We start from the raw sequence: 21,107 nt of genomic DNA, 5'->3' as shown, positions 1-21,107 counted from the left end.
GGAACAATGGTGCCAGGACAACCACCTCTCCCTGAACGTCTCCAAGACCAAGGAGATCATTGTAGACTACAGGAGAGGGGGGGCGCACACCCCCCAATCACCATCAACGGCACAGTGGTGGAAAGGGTGGACAGCTTCAAGTACCTGGGAGTCAACATCCACCAGGACCTGACCTGGGCTGGCCACACCGCCACTGTTGTCAAAAAGGCCCAACAGCGACTACACGGACTCAGGCGCCTGAAGAAATTCGGGCTGAGGAAAGAAATCCTCGGGGACTTCTACAGAGGCACCATTGAAAGCCTGCTGACAGGCGGCTTCACCGCCTGGTACGGGAACTGTACCACCATGGACCGCAGAGCGCTACGGAGGGTGAGGCGCGCGGCCCAGCACGTAACAGGAGGTGAACTGCCAGAACTGCACGAACTGTACAACCAGCGGTGCCTCAGGAGGTCCCTGAAGATCATCAAAGACACAAACCATCCCCACAACAGCCTGTTCTCCCTGCTACCCTCAGGGAGGAGATACAGGGTTCCAAAAACACGCACAAATCGCTTGAGGAACAGTTTCTTCCCGCAGGCCACGAGACTCCTTAATATGCACAAATAGTGCAGTAGTCGTACCGTACCGTACTGCAGCTGCTACTTACGGATGCCTAACGTTTAATTGTAAATTTAAGTGTATGTTTAATAAGGTGCCTAACGTTTAATTGTAAATTTAAGTGTATGTTTAATAAGGTACATGCTATTTGCACATGCATGTATAAAACGTCGAATTTGGAATGTCTGAACACGTCTAACGTATGCACATGACATGTGCACCTATGTGCAATGAATATGCCACTGTCGTATAAGCCACCGACTTGTCTTATTGCTTATAGATGCCTTTTTCTTATTGCCTTATTGCTGTCTTATTGCTTATAGATGCCTATTCTTATTGCCTATTACTTATTGCTTGTTGCCTATTTGTACTATGTCGTAAATGGAGTCCACTGCACAAGAATTTCACACGTGGTACTTGTACCATGGAGTGACAATAAAAATCTTGAATCTTGAATCTTGAACATACTTGCATGTGCAAAACCCACGAGAACCTCAGCTTTGTGGTTGACAAGCTGAAGCAACTAGGTTTGCTTACCAACTCAAACCTTGAGAGGCTAACAGAGGAGGTCTCTTGCAGCACCAACAGTAAGGAATGCATGTATGGAGAGTGTCCCACATGCAAACTGAAAAGGTTCCCACTGGCTACTGTTCATGATGCTACAATGCGTGTTACATACACACAGTGGGTAATGGAGGAGAAGAAAATGCCACAAGAAAAAAAGGCTGTCATTCAAAGTGACAGCAAAAAAACTAATCAAAAGCTCTTCAGCTTATTGAGCATTTCACTTGTCTGCTGCATAGGTTCAACAAACATGTTGTCAACATCAGGCAGCAGTTATCATTCTCCAGAGAGAAGAGAAGTCTCTCCTCGTCATTTCAGTATTTTGAATAAAACAATTGGCTTACATTTACATCCACAGTATCATTTTTCATCATCTTCTATGCTAAAACCTCTCAATAAATCTGTCTCCAAAATATTCTGATTAGTAATGTTGAATTAAAGGTTTATGAATGTCACATAACTAACTCCGTTACAACTCCATAAATAACCCTATTACATCCATAACTATAACTTAAACAGGCAGAATAACCAATATGCTAACTTGTCAGCCCTGTTACTTGTATAATATTCTAATATAATTTAAAATATGAAAAGACATGTAAAATAAACGAATTTTATGCGTTAAGTAAAAAGTACCAGTAATCCACTCAAAGAAATTTGGGTATTATTAGTTTGTTTACATAACTTTTTCTTAAACAGAAGATGCTGTGAAAGTGCCAAATGTAAATGGGCATATTCATCCATGGGAAAAAAGTAAACTCCTCAATATTCTCACTTTACAAACACACTTAGTATAACAAGGGAGACTTTATCTTTCATAATATATCAGATTTGTTCTAAATATGGATTTAAAACCTTTTCAAACAGTAATTGTTATGTCGGTAACACACGGCACATTTTCCTGAGAGGTAAGGATCCACTTAATCCAAAAAGGGCCTTAAATACTTTGAAAACAGTACTTTGAAAATCAAACATCAAGAATGCAAAATGCCAAGTTTTCCGATAAACACCCTTGAACTGCTTTTTCTGTGTAGCTTGTAGTTTCCTAAACTACATTTCTCCCAGGGTAGCTTTGCTGTAGTTTCAACTACTTCCATGGTCAAGTAGTTGGTACAATCTACAGTCAACTGTCTACCACATAGCTTCCCTAGCTATGCTTTCAAAGTAGCTTCGCCAACACTGCTAATAAAACACACACATCCAGCAAGGCTGTTGTCCAATAGAAACTTTATTGGTCACTAATACAGAAACAACAGACTACTGAACACATAACTCAGTCTGTGACATCACTGCAACATCAGTACGCAGAGGCGGGGCTTATCTCTGGAGTTGCCATGGCAATCAGAGAACGACAGAAGGGTTCTAGCAGATACTCGATGGGATGGAAGAGCACGGGAATTTATTTGTGTCAGCATTTCTCAGTATTGCTGATTTGTTATCTACATTAATTTAGCAAAGTCTCCATAATGCCTGTGTTATGAGTGGGTATCAGTTTGCGTGTGTGTATATCTAGTATGTATGTTTATGTGATTTGTGTGTGTGTGTGTGTGTGGATCAATATTTCTGAGCGTTGTTGAGCAGTGTCTCCCTGTCGAGCAGCAGCTCTCCATATCTCTGCTGCAGCTCTCGCTCCCTGCAGCTCTGCCTCTCCACGTCCTCCCGCAGGGCCTGACACACACACACACACACACACACACACACACACACACACACACACACACAGAGAGAGAGAGGATGTATGAAACACTCAAGTCAACTTTTATAAATACTTATAATTTGTTAGTTTAAATCTGACTACCACACACTTAAGGTGCTCTTATACTCGAGCAAAGCTCCGTGGGGGTGGGGCCCCGCGAGTCTCCGTGAGTCACCGTGTAGACCTCGCGCTGGGGGTGATGCCATTATACTCAGAAAGTGATCAGCATGTATTGTACAATGGTGAGAACAGCCCGTGAAAAGTCGCAATGAAACTCTGTGCAGTACTGAGTGCGCTTTCACTCTCAAACGACCGCACATCAGCACATGAAGGACTCACCAAACTTGTTTTTACTGAAAGCCGTTTTTACTTCTCAGCCCTGATAGCCTACTACTCTGTGCTGCTTTTAATCTCTCTCAATAATGCTCTCAACACAACACATTTACTTGGTGAAATGACTAAAAACGAACAGTTGCAAATCTAAGTTTATAGCCTACCACATAGGTCAAGAAATGTGGCGAAAACACAGCTCAGTGTTCAGGGCTCAGTGGCTCGAAAGCGGACATGTTTGGAGAGAAGCCGTGCGCTGCTCGCGCTGTGAGGAAAAAAATGACGCACCGTGCGAGTGCCCGACGGAGCTAGCGAATAACCACGCCCAACAAATTTACGTCATTTGACGCGCCCGCCCCTCGCTCCACCCACGCGCCCTTCACGGCAGGGTGAGCATAATTCCCCCTTTAACCATAGAAGAGTTGCAGATCTGTATCAGAATATTTCTTGACTGGCCGCTACTGGCAGCATTTAGAGTTTGGCATAGTTTAAGACATATGGTTATGAATGCAGAGGAATTGGAATAAACAGAGCCACTTGAATGTAGTAACAAGTCAAGTTGGATAGCAATACAGACGTCTATGTGTATTTGTACCTCTTTTCTCCTGGGAATAGCAGTATCTTCCTGCTTCTTCAGCTGATTGAAGGTCTGGAGCTCTGTAGCTGCCTGCTCCACCTGGTGGACACAATGAGCACAAGATCACTATCATCAATAAATATAATATACGATATCCCCACAATAATAACCGGAACACATTACCAAGAACAAACTATCATGCCTGGATTTGCTGCACTCCACTGGAGTCTAAAGTGTGTGAAAGCCAGGGGGAAATGAGATTAGGTGCAGCACATTCAAACATAAACATGCAGCCAACTAGTGATTACTGTGTTGCTGATTGTGCAATAAAATCTCCCTTATTCCAAAAAGCAAACGTGACTCTTCAGTTTGCAGCATAGTTTGGTACCTGCTCCCAGAGTTCACTGTGCTGCTTCAGGAGCCCCAGCGCTCTGGACTGAAATCCTCCCAGCAGGACTTTCAGTTTCTTCTCCAGTTTGGCGGCTCTCCGCGCCTCCGCTGTCATGTGACCGCGGTTCACCTGCAGACAAGACGCATGCGGCCAACTCAGTACTTTGAGCCACAGTTTTCTTGGGAGTGTTTTATGGACATGTTGGATTTGGAAGTAATTTTTTGTTCGCAAGACGATTCCAGGATCAGGAGGCTGCAGTTTAAGGATGCCTCTTATTTCATTAAAATGGTGATATAGGGCAGTGGTTCTCAAACTTCTTCCACATCAAGGACCCCTAAACTGACACAAATTAGACCATGGAACCCCATTTGATAACATTCTGTCCCAGAGTCCCCCATCTGATAAGATTTTTGCTTTTAGAGGTTTTATTACAGAAAGTGTATGAAACCCATGATCATTGTGTTGCTTATGGATGGAATTAAAGTGAAAATAATTTATTACACTTTTTTTTGTTGGGGACCCCCTGGAACCCCCTCAAAGACCCCTGGGGGTCGCCCGACTCCACTTTGAGAACCACTGATACAGAGACAATTATGTTGGAATTTCAAATTCAAATTTTCATGGGAGGGTCATACTATGCAAAGAATGGAGTCTCATTATAATACATGCATAATACAAACTTGTGGGGGAAATTTATGTAAAAGGAACAAAGATTATACACAGCGATACACTTGACCTTTTGTCTCCATACTCTTCTGAATATGAAATGACCCCATAATCAGAGTGGTAAACTAACTAAAATGGCGGAGACATTTTGGATATGGCTGTGAATTTGATCTACCAGCCACTTTGGAAGGTTGCCAACCATAATTTAGAGATCCTATTCTACCCTAAAAAAAAATCTGATTTAAAACAGCAGAACTGGCTAGTACAACAATTGTGGCCACTAGAGAAAAAGGTTACCTAATGGCAGATTATAATAAAAAAATCATAATGAAATGAATAACTGAAACTGCAGCATGTGGACATACATAACATCCTCTTATTTCCTTTACTGCTCCAACCAAGACAGAGGAGATGAACATGATAAAAAATAAATACAGTAGAAGCTGCTTCACCCAAAAGCCCTCAGTAATACAGGTTATATGCCAGACCGGCGAAAATGTCTAATGACTGTTTATTGTTTATTGTTTAAATAAACACATGTGTGTGCTTTCTCACCTCTAGTTTTCTCTCCAGGCTCTCAATGCGGTCTTTCTTGGATGCCAGGTTAGCTCTGGTATACCTGCTCTGACCTGCTAGATACAACACCTAGAGAAGGAGAGAGAGAGAGGGAGGGAGACAAGATACAGGAGAGGAAAGTCAGGTAGATTTAGGAGTGGGAAGTAAACAATGTTCTTTTCCAATCTCTCAACCAAATGGGGCAGAGAAAATAAATAAATAAAAATGATTGAAGACAGGATTAGGATTAGATTTAAGTTTAGCTTGGGTTATGGGACAATAAGGCAATTGACACATGAAAGTGTGAAACAGTCCCATGAATGTGTTTATCGTCTATGAATGGTTAGCTGAATACATGTTATTTGTCTGTTCAGGCAGAAAGTCAACAACTCTCTCATCTGACTTTACGGTCAGTCGGTCAGTGAAGACGGTGAGCGGGGATGCCTACCTGTCCGTAGCACTCCTCCCACACCTGGCTGTAGGCCTCCATGCTCAGGTCACCATGAGCCATCCCTGCCTTCACCACCTCCATTTCTCCTGTCAGCACCGCTGACGCCTGTTTTGTTAACACATCATCAAATTTACATTCAATTCACACATTTTGTCCTGTGATTTCTGTGTGTGAGATCATGATGATGGACCTGGTTGTGATTTATTTCGCCTGGTAACCATCCTGATCACATGAACTCGCGTTGTTTCGTTCTGCGGATCAGTCCGGCCTCCAGCTATTTCCGGAAATTGCAAAACGCATGGGCCAATCAGGGACCTGCCAGTCTGAGTTTACAACGTAACCGGCCAATCGGGGAAGGGGGGGGGGGGGGGGGGGACGCCGCTGGCAAAACAGTACGGCGGCTCCCAAAGCAACAACCAATCACATTAACGTTAGTAGAGGAAACAGCCATTAGCCATAAGCGCAGTTATAAAATAGACTCAATAACAACAATTAAACAACAACAAGGGTATGCACCAGCGGAGTTTCTTGGTGAAAAATACGTTTTGGCCGTTCTTCCGAGTGGATATGGTGAAGCTGATTGGCTGAAGGAGTTAGTACTCCCACCCGAAACTGAACTGAAATCACTTGTGGATGGATTGGAATCCAGACAGAATGTGAGATCACGTGATCAGGCTAGTTGTGATTGTGGGCGTTACCTTCTCCATGTCCTCGGTGCTGACTGGCTGGTAGCTGTGTGAGTCCAGGTACGCTATGTGCGAGGCGTTGTTGGAGGCGGAGGCGGGCCCTCTGGCTTTGCTGCGCAGCAGGAGGTTGGCTGCGCTGGCTGACGGGTGGTGCAGGCAGTCGTAGTGCAGCATGGTGATCATCTCCTGTTTGATCATCTCTTCCGCCATTTGGAGATCAGACAGCTGCTCCAGGGAGGGGGGGCGGAGGACGGACTCGTTGACCTGCGAAGATACAGCATCTAACATCAAGCGAGATATAAATTCATGAGTGTCTAGTTAGTACCTCCATGTACCCCAGGGGTATGCGCAAGGGCAGTGGTGGCCCAATGGTTAGAGAAGCGAGCTTGTGACCGGAAGGTCGTCGGTTCAATCCCCGGGACCGGCAGGATAAATCTGGGTGGGGAAAGTGAAAAGGCAGCGCTTGCCCCTCCCTCATTACCACCACTGAGGTGCCCTTGAGCAAGGCCCTTACCCCAAACTGCTCCAGTGGAGCTGATCAGTGGCCAGCAGATCAGACTGTGGTTGTACTGGTCAGCTTCCAGGTATGAATGTGTGTGTGAATGTGAACAGGGCACTCCTGAAAAAGAGAGCATTGCTCTCAGTGAGACTCCCCCTGTATAAATAAAGGTTAAAAAACCCCAGTTTGCGAACCAGTGCACTAGATCTTTGACAATTTGCTTCTGGACCTCTTGATGGATTTGGGTCACATGGGGTTCAATTCATCACTCACTCACTTGTGCTTCAGTCCAAGTTGGCTTATAAAGTACTGAAAGTACAGAAATGGGTTTGTATTGTCATGGTAGGGTGACAACTAACTATTATGTTCATGTAGTCTATAAGGGGCGGCTTTAGCTCAGGAGGTAGAGCGGGTCGGCCAATGACGCAAGGGTTGGCGGTTCGATCCCCGCTCCCTCCCAGCTGCCGTCGCTGTGTCCTTGGGCAAGACACTTAACCCTCCTTGCTCCCGATGTATATATCGCAATATCGATATATCGCAATATCGCAATACTATCGTATCGTGACTCAAGTATCGTTTCAGTATCGTATCGTGGGCATCTGGTGATTCCCACCCCTAGTGTGTAGGCACCCTGCGTGGCAGCCTGCCGCCATCGGTGTATGAATGGGGAATGTAGACTATCTACTGATTGTAAAGCGCTTTAAGCGCTATATAAATGCAGGCCATTTACCATAAAAAACTTCTAAATAATAAAAGATTAGTGATTCTTAAACTTCCTTACTTAGTCTGACCAGCAGCCAAAGTATTCATTTTATAACGATAAGAAACAAGAGAAAAGCAACAAATCTTCGCATTTTGAAGCTGTAAGTAACCAGCAAATGTTTGGTATTTTTAACTTGTTAAATGACCCAAACGATGAGTCAGTAAGTTTTATGACGATCGACCAATCAACCTATTGCTTCGATCAGCACTATTTCACGGCTTTATAAAAGACAATATAATGGTTTAGTGGTTTTAGAGACTTTGGACTTGGCAGTGGTTTCAGCTGGGGTGTTGTCTTCTGACCCCTCTGACGGTAAACAACAAATGTGGGCTGAGGCCAACTGTTTCTGCTGCCTGTGACTTTGATCACAGGGCAAACTGACCTCTAGGGGGATCAACCCACTGAGGTGTGTGTAGTGGATGTAAGGTAAGGTGTGTGTGTGTGTGTAGTGGATGTAAGGTAAGGTGTGTGTGTAGTGGATGTAAGGTAAGGTGTGAGGTGTGTAAGTTACCTCAGTAGGTCTCGGCAGATCCCTCTGAACGGAAGTGTGACGCAGCTTCAGCTCCCTTTCTTTTTCTGCATCCCGCACAGCCTGAGAAACACACACAGACACACACACACACACACACACACACACACACACACACACACACACACACACACACACACACACACGTGTTCTGTAATTAAACTCTAAATCAGTGTTTCCCAAACTACGGGTCGGGACCCAATTTGGGTCCCAGGGAGACACAAAATTTATTTTTTGGGTCCCTCCCAAGATGAAACAGTTTGGGAACCCCTGCTCTAAATAATGTCCACAACTACTGAAAGTGTATGTACTGTATAAAGCAACCTTTCCCAATGATATGACACTGAACATTAATTTTGAGACTTGCAGCAATTGCTTTGCAGACAAATACATATTAACCTAGACTCATTTTTGTTGCATTTTTCCCAAATTACCGTAAATTCCGGACTATAAGACGCACCGGTCTATAAGCCGCACCTTCAAAGGTGACTATTTTTTTCTTCTATAAGCCGCACCGGTCTATAAGCCGCGGGTGTTTTGATGTTTAATTACCATATGTAAGGCTTCGTGCACAGAGGGGATTGTCGGGAAAGAGATGGCTGTTTGGGGAAGCTCCCATTTATTAACATTTCAACAAAACAAAAGTCAGGTCACTAATCCCCAGACAAAATCACACATTGTGGTATTTTTTGTTTTTTTTACAGTGCACACAGTGTCCGCGGTGTGGTGAAAAGAGGGCAAGAGAGGAAATTAAAACAGAAGTGGATTTATAGTTAGAAAGAGTGCTAAAGAAGAGAGAATTCCGTTTTTTATTTTTTTATTTTAGTTACTCACAGTACTATTGACCAGTCCAACTCAAAAGATATTCGGCAGTTTCACTTTGAGCTCTTGTTCCGCCGCTGGGCACACAGTGTCCGCGGTGTGGTGAAAAGAGGGCAAGAGAGGAAATTAAAACAGAAGTGGATTTATAGTTAGAAAGAGTGCTAAAGATAGTCCGGTCTGGTTATGACGAGTCTCGCTGGGTACAGTACGCCAAAGCGATATCCATTGACTCGATGATGCTGTTGTATGTTGCGCGTTTCTGTTGCACCAACGCGGAGAGGTCCTGCCGGACGAAAAAGCGCGTACCCTCCCAGGTGAGGGGCTTCTTCCCCGCAGCCTGGAGGATGAGTTGACGGTCGGGCCAGCGGAGTAGGCAGATGAAGATGGCCCTCGGTGGCAGGCCGGGGTCTGGACGTGGCCGAGGCGCCCGGTGTGCCCTGTCCACCTCTGGTGGTTTCTCGCCTTCCTTCAGGTCCAGGATGTAACACAGGATTTTGCCACGAAAGCGTCCATGTCACCAATCTCAGCTCCTCTTTTACATTGATCAGGCGAATGTTATTTCTTTTACTCCTGCTGATTAAGTCATCAACCTGCGTGTGCAGGGTTTCGATTTTGCATTTTATCCATTTTCGGACTCACTGTGTTGTTTTTGTCCTCCAGTGCGCGGATGCGCTTTTCCGCATTATAAACTCTGTTCACGGTTGCCTTAGTTTCTTTAGTGAGTGAGTGGATGGACTTCTGCACGTTTTCAAACTTGTTTTCAAGCTGCTCAAAACCTCTGAGCGATGTCGGACTTAATCGATAGTGTTTCACGGAGTAAAAGTTTAGCCCAAGCGTGTATCTCCAGCCTCCAGCAGGTGAGTCATTTCCTCATTCATGGCGTGATTGCTTCGTCTTTTTCTTTCTGCTTACCTGTGTTGTGTTATGTTATGTTATGTTATGTTGTTAAAAGAGGGCAAGAGAGGAAATTAAAACAGAAGTGGATTTATAGTTAGAAAGAGTGCTAAAAAAGAGAGATTTTTTTTTTTTTTTGGAAAAAATCCATAGATAAGACGCACCGTTATATAAGCCGCAGGGGGCAAAAAAGGCCAAAAAACGGGAAAAAAGCCGCGGCTTATAGTCCGGAATTTACGGTACTTTCCTTTAATTAGTTTCCAATGGTTTAATGATAATTTACAATTTTTCAAAAACACTCCACATCCCACACAAAGATTTCCAGTCCTGGAAACAAAATGTTCACATTCCAGCAACTTTTAAATTCCCTGTCATTTCTAACAAAATGTGACACCGTAACAAGGTGTTTTCAGCAGGCATACTGTGAATTGTCTGTGTGTGGGTGTGTGTTACAGATCTACCTGCTTGCGTGGGCGTGTGTTACAGATCTACCTGCTTGTGTGGGGGCGTGTGTTACAGATCTACCTCCTTGTGTGGGCGTGTGTTACAGATCTACCTGCTTGTGTGGGCGTGTGTTACAGATCTACCTCCTTGTGTGGGCGTGTGTTACAGATCTACCTCCTTGTGTGGGCGTGTGTTACAGATCTACCTGCTTGTGTGTGTGTGTGTTACAGATCTACCTGCTTGTGTGGGCGTGTGTTACAGATCTACCTGCTTGTGTGGGCGTGTGTTACAGATCTACCTGCTTGTGTGGGCGTGTGTTACAGATCTACCTGCTTGTGTGGGCGTGTGTTACAGATCTACCTGCTTGCGTGGGCGTGTGTTACAGATCTACCTGCTTGTGTGGGCGTGTGTTACAGATCTACCTGCTTGTGTGGGCGTGTGTTACAGATCTACCTGCTTGTGTGGGGGCGTGTGTTACAGATCTACCTGCTTGTGTGGGCGTGTGTTACAGATCTACCTGCTTGCGTGGGCGTGTGTTACAGATCTACCTGCTTGTGTGGGCGTGTGTTACAGATCTACCTGCTTGTGTGGGCGTGTGTTACAGATCTACCTGCTTGTGTGGGCGTGTGTTACAGATCTACCTGCTTGTGTGGGCGTGTGTTACAGATCTACCTGCTTGCGTGGGCGTGTGTTACAGATCTACCTGCTTGTGTGGGCGTGTGTTACAGATCTACCTGCTTGTGTGGGGGCGTGTGTTACAGATCTACCTGCTTGTGTGGGGGCGTGTGTTACAGATCTACCTGCTTGTGTGGGCGTGTGTTACAGATCTACCTGCTTGCGTGGGCGTGTGTTACAGATCTACCTGCTTGTGTGGGCGTGTGTTACAGATCTACCTGCTTGTGTGGGCGTGTGTTACAGATCTACCTGCTTGTGTGGGCGTGTGTTACAGATCTACCTGCTTGTGTGGGCGTGTGTTACAGATCTACCTGCTTGTGTGGGCGTGTGTTACAGATCTACCTGCTTGCGTGGGCGTGTGTTACAGATCTACCTGCTTGCGTGGGCGTGTGTTACAGATCTACCTGCTTGTGTGGGCGTGTGTTACAGATCTACCTGCTTGTGTGGGCGTGTGTTACAGATCTACCTGCTTGTGTGGGCGTGTGTTACAGATCTACCTGCTTGTGTGGGGGCGTGTGTTACAGATCTACCTGCTTGTGTGGGCGTGTGTTACAGATCTACCTGCTTGTGTGGGCGTGTGTTACAGATCTACCTGCTTGTGTGGGCGTGTGTTACAGATCTACCTGCTTGTGTGGGGGCGTGTGTTACAGATCTACCTGCTTGTGTGGGCGTGTGTTACAGATCTACCTGCTTGTGTGGGCGTGTGTTACAGATCTACCTGCTTGTGTGGGCGTGTGTTACAGATCTACCTGCTTGTGTGGGCGTGTGTTACAGATCTACCTGCTTGTGTGGGGGCGTGTGTTACAGATCTACCTGCTTGTGTGGGCGTGTGTTACAGATCTACCTGCTTGTGTGGGGGCGTGTGTTACAGATCTACCTGCTTGTGTGGGCGTGTGTTACAGATCTACCTGCTTGTGTGGGCGTGTGTTACAGATCTACCTGCTTGTGTGGGCGTGTGTTACAGATCTACCTGCTTGCGTGACTGTATATCAGAAGCATCCTCTATGAAGCCGCTTTCCGTCTCAGTTTCCTCCATCTCTCTCTCCGCATTCTCAGGCAGGACGATCTCAAAGTCGTTCTTGGGAAGAGGGAGCGACAGCAGGCCCTGCTTCAGCTGCTGCAGGCTCTCCCTCTGCTGTGTTTGAGAGACAGACGGTGGTTATTCATTTGTTACTTCATTCTCTTCTTTGGTATTTTTATTTCTAAACTGTGTGTAGTTAGTGTGTACTCAAAGGGTGTGCGTATTTACCATGTGTTTGGCGTATGCAGGGTCAGTCAGCTGCTCCTCACTGTTGATATTCAGTTTGTCCCTCAGTGGCGTGCGGCTGGGGGTCGTCCCCGGGGTCGTGGCCCCGCGTGGGGTCATCGCCCCTCCGGCCTGAGGGGTCATGCCCTCTGACCCCTGACCCTGCCCGGGGGTTCTACAGGAGAGGAAATGACTCCAAATTAAAAAAAATCCGGCATAAATAATTCGGAGGGAAGCCACCTCCGTCAAATTTCGTGCCACCTCCAGTTCTTGACAAAACTGACAGGTGTCTTCATGGAAAAGACTATTTTCTAACAAGTGTTACACTCGGTGGATTTCTGTTATTTCTAATTGCGGGATTACACCGATGTGTTGACAATTTAATGTTAAATATTCTTTAATAAAGTTATTTGTTTAAAAAGGTTCATTGCACTACAACACACAACTTATACATGATCTACAATTAGTATTCCTTTACCAGATAAACACTAAAAGTAAACAATTCTGGGGTCTATTTGTCTCCGAAAGCAAATTAATTCTCTGTAAATTTCAGTCATATATAATTATGCATATAAGTTGACATAACTCCGGGCCGTTACCTGAACGGGGTGGTGAGGACAGTGTTCGGTGTTTGGACCTGCTGGCGCTGTGGTGTCACCCCGCTGAAGTCACTCTGGTGCAGCGGAGTGTTGAGGCCGCCCTTCAGGGGCGTGTCTATGTTGGTCAGTGCCATCAGGTTCTGGGCTTCCTGAAATACGCAAACAAACAAACAAATGAATTCATATACAGAGATAGACAGAGAGGGACAAAAAGACAATAAGGCAGAGTGGGAGTTAGTATCTAGTGATGTGTATGCAGACAAGGTATAGACGGTTTTCACCAGAGCGCAAACTGCAGAAATATTCACTCGACATTGTTACTTTTGTTTTCGCCGCTCAAGTCAAGTCAAATTTTATTTATATAGCACCTTTCATACACAAGGCAATTCAAGGTGCTTTACAAAAAATAATCGAAAAAACAAGCAGCAAAGCAATGCACATATAAAAAACACATAAAAAACACAGCCGACAGTTTTAGTTAAAATATATACTCAAATTAACAAACATGAAACATTATTTCTGTTTTAAATAAGTTACAAGGCACGCTCAGCTGTATAGACGGTTTTCACGGAATGGTCAGTCCTGCACTTTAATGTTTTTTTTTTCTTTGATGTCCATAGAAAACACTGCAACAGGAAGTGAGCGGGGGTTCAATTTAGAATGTTTTTGTTGTCAAGTTAAAACCGTCTATACAGCGTGTATTTGAACATTTTAAGTTTTAATCCAGCCTTTACTTTGCTATAAGGGAAAGGGAAGTCCCCCAGACTCTGGAACGACCTACAGAGGAAACCAGAAGACCAAAGTCCTACTGCTGTATCTGTTGTGTGTGCCCCCCCTTCTCAATTATCTTATGTTGTCTTGTCAAAATTGATTGAATTTATTTATTTTATTATGTCTTGCAGTACTAGTAAAAGTGCTACATATTTATATTACATATTATTCTTAAAGTTATGTATTAATCCAGGAGAGGTAAACTTAGCATAACTGGCCCCCCTACACACTTTTTCCACATGTCAACACTGATAAATACAATGAAAACATAACGAATATACAAATATACACCTAAAACAAATTACTAGTAGCTGGTTAGAAGTGTCTTTGATTGAGAATCCAAAGAGTTAAGTGTATGTGTGTGTTTGTGTGTTCAGTATGGCACTTACAGTCTGTGCGAGGGTGTGTTTGTTGCCGAGTGCATCTGTGTTACCTGCAGTATCTTATCCTGGGCAGCAGGGGTGCGGGGGGTGCGCAGCCCCGTGGAGTTGGTGACGCTGTACTCCGACAGTAGGGTCGAGGAGGCGGAGTTGGCGATGTCACTCTCCTCTGCGGCTTGGCGGGCGACCTCGCTGGCCACGCCCAGTTTGACCACTTCCTCCAGCTCCGCATCGCTGATCTGTGAGGAAATATATTCATAATTATATTAAATATGAATAACAGAGTACTACCGGGGAAATTTGGATTTTATTTTAGTGGCTCAACTTTCTTTTGTTGCTTTTGTTCCAGTTTCCTTCTCGAGTTTGATGTCATTTGTGGTTCTCCCCCTCTTTTTTTAACCCTTGTGTGGTGTTCGGGTCTGTGGGACCCGTTTTCATTTTTTATTAAAAGAAAAATGATACAATTAATTAATTTTTCAAACTGAGACTCACTGACTTTGGCTCATTTTCTGTGAAGAACATATATCAGAATACATATTTAATGACCACACACCATACACCCCCCCTACACATTTCTATTACATATAAGATGTCCGGGTCCACTGGACCCGGACATCTTATATGTATGAATGAACCATTCTGTATTTTCTTGCGCTGCCTTCATTGCTTTGTGTGGCTCTGCATCTCAAGATGGCGGAAAGATTCTCTGCTCAGAGGGCCTTAGAGATCATTTTTGAAGAGAGAGAAGCTTTTTTCCTTTTTTCCCATTTTATCATAAAAAAGCGGATAGCACTTTGATAAATGTGATCTAACAGAGGTAAATGATCAATATTAACCATATGCTCTCTTCATTGCTAGTAATTGGGATAAATTAAACATCTGGTAAGTATCTTTACATAAATTGTTATGGCTGTATTGATTTAAAGACCCAATAATGCGGCGGGTCCACCAGACCCGCAAACATTGGCTGAGTAACAAAAACATGAACACCACACAAGGGTTAATCATTTGTTCATATAAATTAAACCTGCTGTAGCTAATCCAAATCCGAATATCCAAATCCAAATAAACTTGTAACCTCAAACTAAAAATAGTATGAGACAATTATGGCAATAGTATCTATTTTGCAATACTCTCTTTTGTAAGCCTCCCTGTAGATGATAGGGATTCAATGTCTTGCTCGAGGACACTTCAGCAGGACGGGTATTTAAATCTTGGCCTTCAAGCTGTTCGATGGGCTCCCTACTCCCTCTGCCACCCTGCTGTCTGTATGAGTCTGGTAGAGGACTAGTTTGCTCCACTGGTAGTTCATGTATACAGGTTGGTGTGCACTGGTTACCTGTGGTGCGGGTAAAACCAGTTTGGAGCGTTTCTTCGTAAACTCGGCCACTCCGCTGGTCTGGAGGATGGCAGACGGCAAATCACTCTCTTTCTTCTTCTTTATCTTCTGTTTGTCTTTCTTCCTCTCGCGCTCCTCGCGCTCACTAGAGACACACACACACACACACACACAATGAATGAAGAACGCAAGTTATACAGTATGTGTGTATTTAGAGTGTGTGATTCAGATGTTCTGTTATATGTGCATGAGGTATATGTCTTTTGCTGAATTGTGTTAATTTGTGTGTGTGTGTGTGTGTGTGTGTGTGTGTGTGTGTGTGTGTGTGTGTGACTTTTGTGCGTGTGTGTTTAAGGTGTAATGTTACTAAAAGTATGGTATTATTTCATATTTATGTAAATGGATGTGTGTTTAATGTGTTTGCATCTGTATATGTATATCATCCAGAAGTGATTTACTGTGTACAGTGTAATGTGTTAAACAGTGTGTGTGTGTGTGTGTGTGTGTGTGTGTGTGTGTGTGTGTGTGTGTGCGTGTGCGTGTGTGTAAAATGTTACTGACTTGCGCAGTTCTCCGTCCAGGTGCTGCTGTCGGAGGCGTTTGAAGTTGGGCTCCAGACCCTCATACTGCTCCATGCTGGTGTCGTAGAATCCCTACATACAAACAAACAAAACATTACTAACTACATTCTGTTTGGCTCAAAGGCTGCATGCTTGCTTGTATTATAGAGGTTCTACAAATACACAGTGAATAATACATTCCAAAACTCCTTTACTCCTCCATGCTCACAAATTTCCACACAATACAGGTAAAACAAAATATACAAACATAAATAAACAGATGCTAAAAAATAACGTAAGATTTGGCCCCCGGGGTCATACTGTATAATGCTCCATTGAGTATAACAGAAACACTAAGAACAAAGAAATGGAGTACACACAACAAAATGGAAAAAAATAAAACAAAACCCATTTCTCCATTGGTTAGTTATTTATACTAATTAATAAATGGTAAATTGATTCACTCTGATTTTAGTTAGTTTGACGAGTTAAAGAACCATTTGTTTACCTGAGAGGGTTTCTTTTCAAAGGGGATTTCGGCATTGTAGTCGACGCCTCTCTTCTTCTTCCTCTTCTTCTGAACATCTATTCCTGCTGCTCTCAGCTCCCTGCGCTTCTGGAGCGCAGCCAACCGCCTGGAGGAGTGTGTGTGAATAACAGACTCAATTATGCAAATGTTTTGCACTACTCGGTAAGAAGTCATTCCCATCCCTAGAAACAAAGTTATTGCAATTAACTAAAGCTACAAGTGGCTACGAAGACTTTCAGGCATGATTTATTTTTATTGTATTATTAAAATGAAAAAATACATTTAATTATGTTCAGGCCATATAAATACAATTGTCTGTTAGACTATAGACAAAACAGGTATCTCCAACACACTCCATACAATGCAACAACAGTGAAAAACAATAACGTCAACCAAAATGAAAAGTTTAAAACTAAAATTGCAAATGCAAGCTGAAATCTAAGTCAGACAACTGCTGAAATGGAAATTCGACTCAAACAAATAAAACAGTAAAGCTGGTTTGTAAATAGACTTAAAGTGTATTTATGCCGAGCGTGTGTGTTAATATTACCTGGCTTCCTCCAGCTGTTTCTCTCTGGCCTTCCTCTTGGCCTTCTTACCCTGGGTGTTGGCCAGTCTAGCCCTGGCCTCCGACAGCATCTCCAACTCATCTGCAGACGGACACACACATTATTAAATATGTTAGACTATAGATGAGGCTGTTAGGTGAAACTGGCCTCTCTCATATCCACAAAAACAAAACAAGAATTTGATGTGTGTCCATTAACTGAGTTCACACTAATACTGTTTTACAGAGGATACATTGTTAGGGTGAATGAAAATGTGAACTTGGGTTGTTATAGTTGCAACAAAGGGTTTTTTCTAAGGATCAGGGTGCATTTTGTCATTTGGAACTGATAGCATTACAATAATATGAAGCTAATTTGGGCATCAAAGCTGAAGCAAACTGGACAAAGCCTGTCTGTTACTCTTTATCAATGACCGTGTTAAGAAAGTGTGTTACTGCACCTTCGTCCATGTCCACAGGGTCCGGTCTGGCAGGTTTAGTTTCAGGATTGGGGTCAATCTCTCCTGGCTTTAATTTCCTAGGGTCATCTCCCACTTCCTCCTCATTGTCCCTCTGCGCCGCCTTGTCTCTGAACACAGGCATCATCACATAGAGACATATTTAAAATCACACTTACACAAACACATGTCATACAGAAACACACATTGTGATACAAGCACACATTTTACACACATAATACAGACATGATGCATGATACATGATGATATGATGATGAGGTGTAGTGTTCAGTACTGGTTAGTTAGTTAGTGAAGGCATTTGATAAATGAGGTCTGTGTGTGTGCTGTATGTTGCTAATCTACAAACTCATAGTGGCCCAGGTACTGTGCAGCAGTGCAATGATAATATCCGAGTGATATGATTGTTGAGCTGCACTATGTCCTATGATATTACGTATTAATAAAATGTGTCTGTAGCTACTAGCCACTGCAAATTACTGCATTGTGTGAATGTGACTATGGTGTAAGTGAGATATTCACAGTGCTCCAGACTTTATGTGGAAGTGTCTCTGCACGGTGTGTAGGTGTATAGAGATAAGATCAAACCATACAGCAGGAACTCATAGTGCTCCAGACACTGTGCGGCAGTGCGTCCTATGATGGGAGCGATGGTTCTCCACTGAGTCGGCATCAGTTTGGCCAAGTGAAGCAACTTCTCCTCTTCTTCTCTGGACCACTCGGTTTTCTTGATACTGGGGTCCAGCCACTCGTACCTGCGGACAGAGGCACGGAACACACACACACACACACACACACACACACACACACACACACACACACACACACACACACACACACACACAGATAAGAATGCTCTCTCCATTACATTTAGGCAGATGTAAGTTTAGGGGGTCTCATCAAAATGACTGATGTGTGTCAATTACTGTTAACCCTGTTTAGTTTTATATTTTAATCTGTGTACACTGAAAAACCAAGTCAGCAGTCATGGCTTCAGAAAATGAAACCATGTTGTTGTTGTTGTCACCATGTCTTCTTCCCTACTCCATCACATACTGTACATTCCCCCAGCTGTCTGTCAGACTCACCATCTGGCTTTACATTGCTTGGCAGACTTGCGGTGAAGCAGGGAGGCGATACGTGACCACTGGTTTTTCCCATATTTCATAACCGCTGCCTTGAGGATTTCATCCTGAATAAATGAACAGAGCGGCAGAATGCAGAAAGATTGGACAAGGCAGTAATATAAGGAGCCAGACACGTACAAAGTGATCAGCACCATTTCGCCAATTTACAACCCTTCACATCCACTATTCAGCATGATCAGTTAGTAACATACTAGGTTATCACTTAGAGATTGTCAGCATAAGTAACGTTGGTAAAGTCATGCTATTTGCGTTTAGCTCCCATGGTAACTGCAAATTCTTGCACACTGCAATGTTAGCTAAACTACGTGCTAGGTTATTCTTATTTATTTAGTTTGCATGCTATTTGCATGGATGAAACTAAACAACAAAATGTACCCCCCCCCCCCCCCCCCCCCCCCCTTAACATAATTGCAGCAACAGTAATGAACGAAACTTGGGCTAAATCCCGTTAACTTAGCAGCTAGCTCCATGCTAACTACTCCCCCTTTGGTTTACTGTTAGCGGTTAGCTTTATGCTAACCCAGCTAGCCATGTAAACACGTACCTCAGTGTTGCGCCAGACGCCTCCTTTGATCATAATTCGCGGCATCTTGGCGGCTCTCCTCCTTCAATACAACACTTGTTTCAGCAACCTGTGAAGATTGTACTGTTCACTATTTTACACTTTAAACAAACCAACGAGCGAGAACGTGTCGGTCCTAAACCCGGAAACTTGTGTCGCAGAAAACGCAGAAACCGTGCGCAGAAAGAGAATGCGCAGAAGCTTCTTCTTCTTTTTTAAGGCGGTTGGCAAACAACAAATTGGTGCATTACCGCCACCAACTGGTATGGAGTGTGGTATGGTATGAATAATCTATTATTCGACTATCTCTGTCTGTCTGTCTGTCTGTCTGTCTGTCTGTCTGTCTGTCTGTCTGTCTGTCTGTCTGTCTGTCTGTCTGTCTGTCTGCCTGTCTGCCTGTCTGCCTGTCTGTCTGTCTGTCTGTCTGTGTGTGTGTGTGTGTGTCTGTCTGTCTGTCTGTCTGTCTGTGTGTCTGTCTGTCTGTCTCGTCTGTCTGTCTGTCTGTCTGTCTGTCTGTCTGTCTGTGTGTCTGTCTGTCTGTCTGTCTGTCTGTCTGTCTGTCTGTCTGTCTGTTTTTCAACATGAACATGAGGCCTTCTGGTGCAATCTGAGCCATCAGGTCACCTCCCCAAACAAAAGACGCAAACTAATACAGAAGAGTAAATCATGCCTATGTAAGTGTAATGACTCAGCAGGGATAGTATTACATGTCATGCTGAGTCATGTGTAATGACTCAGCAGGGATAGCATTACATGTGATAAGTTGATCTATAGTACAGGAGAATGCTTGATAGCCTTACTGCATTATATTCCATTATATTTTGAATGATCACCTGGTGCCTCAATTTGGGGTTTTCCTTACATACATAAAAACATTTCCACAATAAATTGATCCAGAAAAAGAACAAATTGGTTAATTAAAAAAAAGGGGGGAGGACCGACAGACCCCCCATTTAATGTGTATCCACATTAAATGCCTGAATAGAACCAAAAACCAAACAACAGCTGTGTATCAGGAGCGATGATGTTTTTATTTCAACTTTGTTTACTGATGTACATGTTTACTGATGAGACCAGGCTACATGTATGTTCTAAACACGTTTAGCACGACACAGAGAACACTTATATCAACATGACAACAGACATGCACAAACAAGGCAGCAGAGAGGTGGGAGCTAGCGCTTGGCGGCTGACGCTAACTGTACCGACCAATCGTCAGCCAGAACACAAAGAACCAACCAATCACAATGAGTGATGTCACTGGACTGACCGAGTGTGGGGCGAGGAGGGGACGAGGGGAGCATGAGGAGGAGAGGGGAGGAGGTTAGGAAAGGAATGGAGAGGGGAGGAGGGGCTAAGCCTAATACCTAACATATTAAGATCGTAACAATGAGCACCATAATCACCAATAAAATAATATCTTCAGTATTGACAATAAATATCTGTAATTTCATAAATAACAATATTATCCTTTTGTTGATATAACATTATATTCTCAAATCTGATACAGGTTGCACACCGTCCCATTGAATAATATAATTGACCCTACTACAATTCACACACACACACACACACACACACACACACACACACACACACACACACACACACACACACACACACACACACACACACACACACACACACACACACACACACACACACACACACACACACACACACAACAAGCTCTCTCTCTCTCTCTCTCTCTCTCTCTCTCTTTGTACAGTTCTATCCAGTGTTAACAAAGTAATACTGTTGGTGGTGTTTAGGTTTGTTGGGGGGTCACATGCAAACTGATATGTACAACT

General features: G+C 43.8%; 1 protein-coding gene across 1 annotated transcript; it reads right to left on the bottom strand.

Annotated features, from left to right (window-relative positions):
• Nucleotides 1–2,381: 2,381 nt before the first annotated feature.
• LOC310796478 (cell division cycle 5-like protein) lies at nucleotides 2,382–19,443 on the bottom strand. The gene is made up of 19 exons (XM_083658666.1): nucleotides 19,279–19,443; nucleotides 18,675–18,778; nucleotides 18,180–18,341; nucleotides 17,572–17,699; nucleotides 17,114–17,213; nucleotides 16,543–16,669; nucleotides 16,036–16,127; nucleotides 15,475–15,619; nucleotides 14,189–14,374; nucleotides 12,985–13,133; nucleotides 12,389–12,560; nucleotides 12,110–12,274; nucleotides 8,287–8,367; nucleotides 6,526–6,777; nucleotides 5,825–5,932; nucleotides 5,377–5,466; nucleotides 4,153–4,284; nucleotides 3,783–3,863; nucleotides 2,382–2,829 (listed from the first exon to the last, which is right to left on the bottom strand). Exons 1-19 carry the CDS (start codon nucleotides 19,321–19,323, stop codon nucleotides 2,716–2,718), a joined length of 2,433 nt encoding a protein of 810 aa, XP_083514792.1. The 5' UTR covers nucleotides 19,324–19,443; the 3' UTR covers nucleotides 2,382–2,715.
• Nucleotides 19,444–21,107: the final 1,664 nt, after the last annotated feature.

This window comes from Poromitra crassiceps, assembly GCF_964638095.1.
Source record: "Poromitra crassiceps genome assembly, chromosome: 22".
In the NCBI taxonomy this organism is placed as follows: Eukaryota; Metazoa; Chordata; class Actinopteri; order Beryciformes; family Melamphaidae; genus Poromitra; species Poromitra crassiceps.
This window is presented reverse-complemented; position numbering and strand designations above follow the sequence as displayed.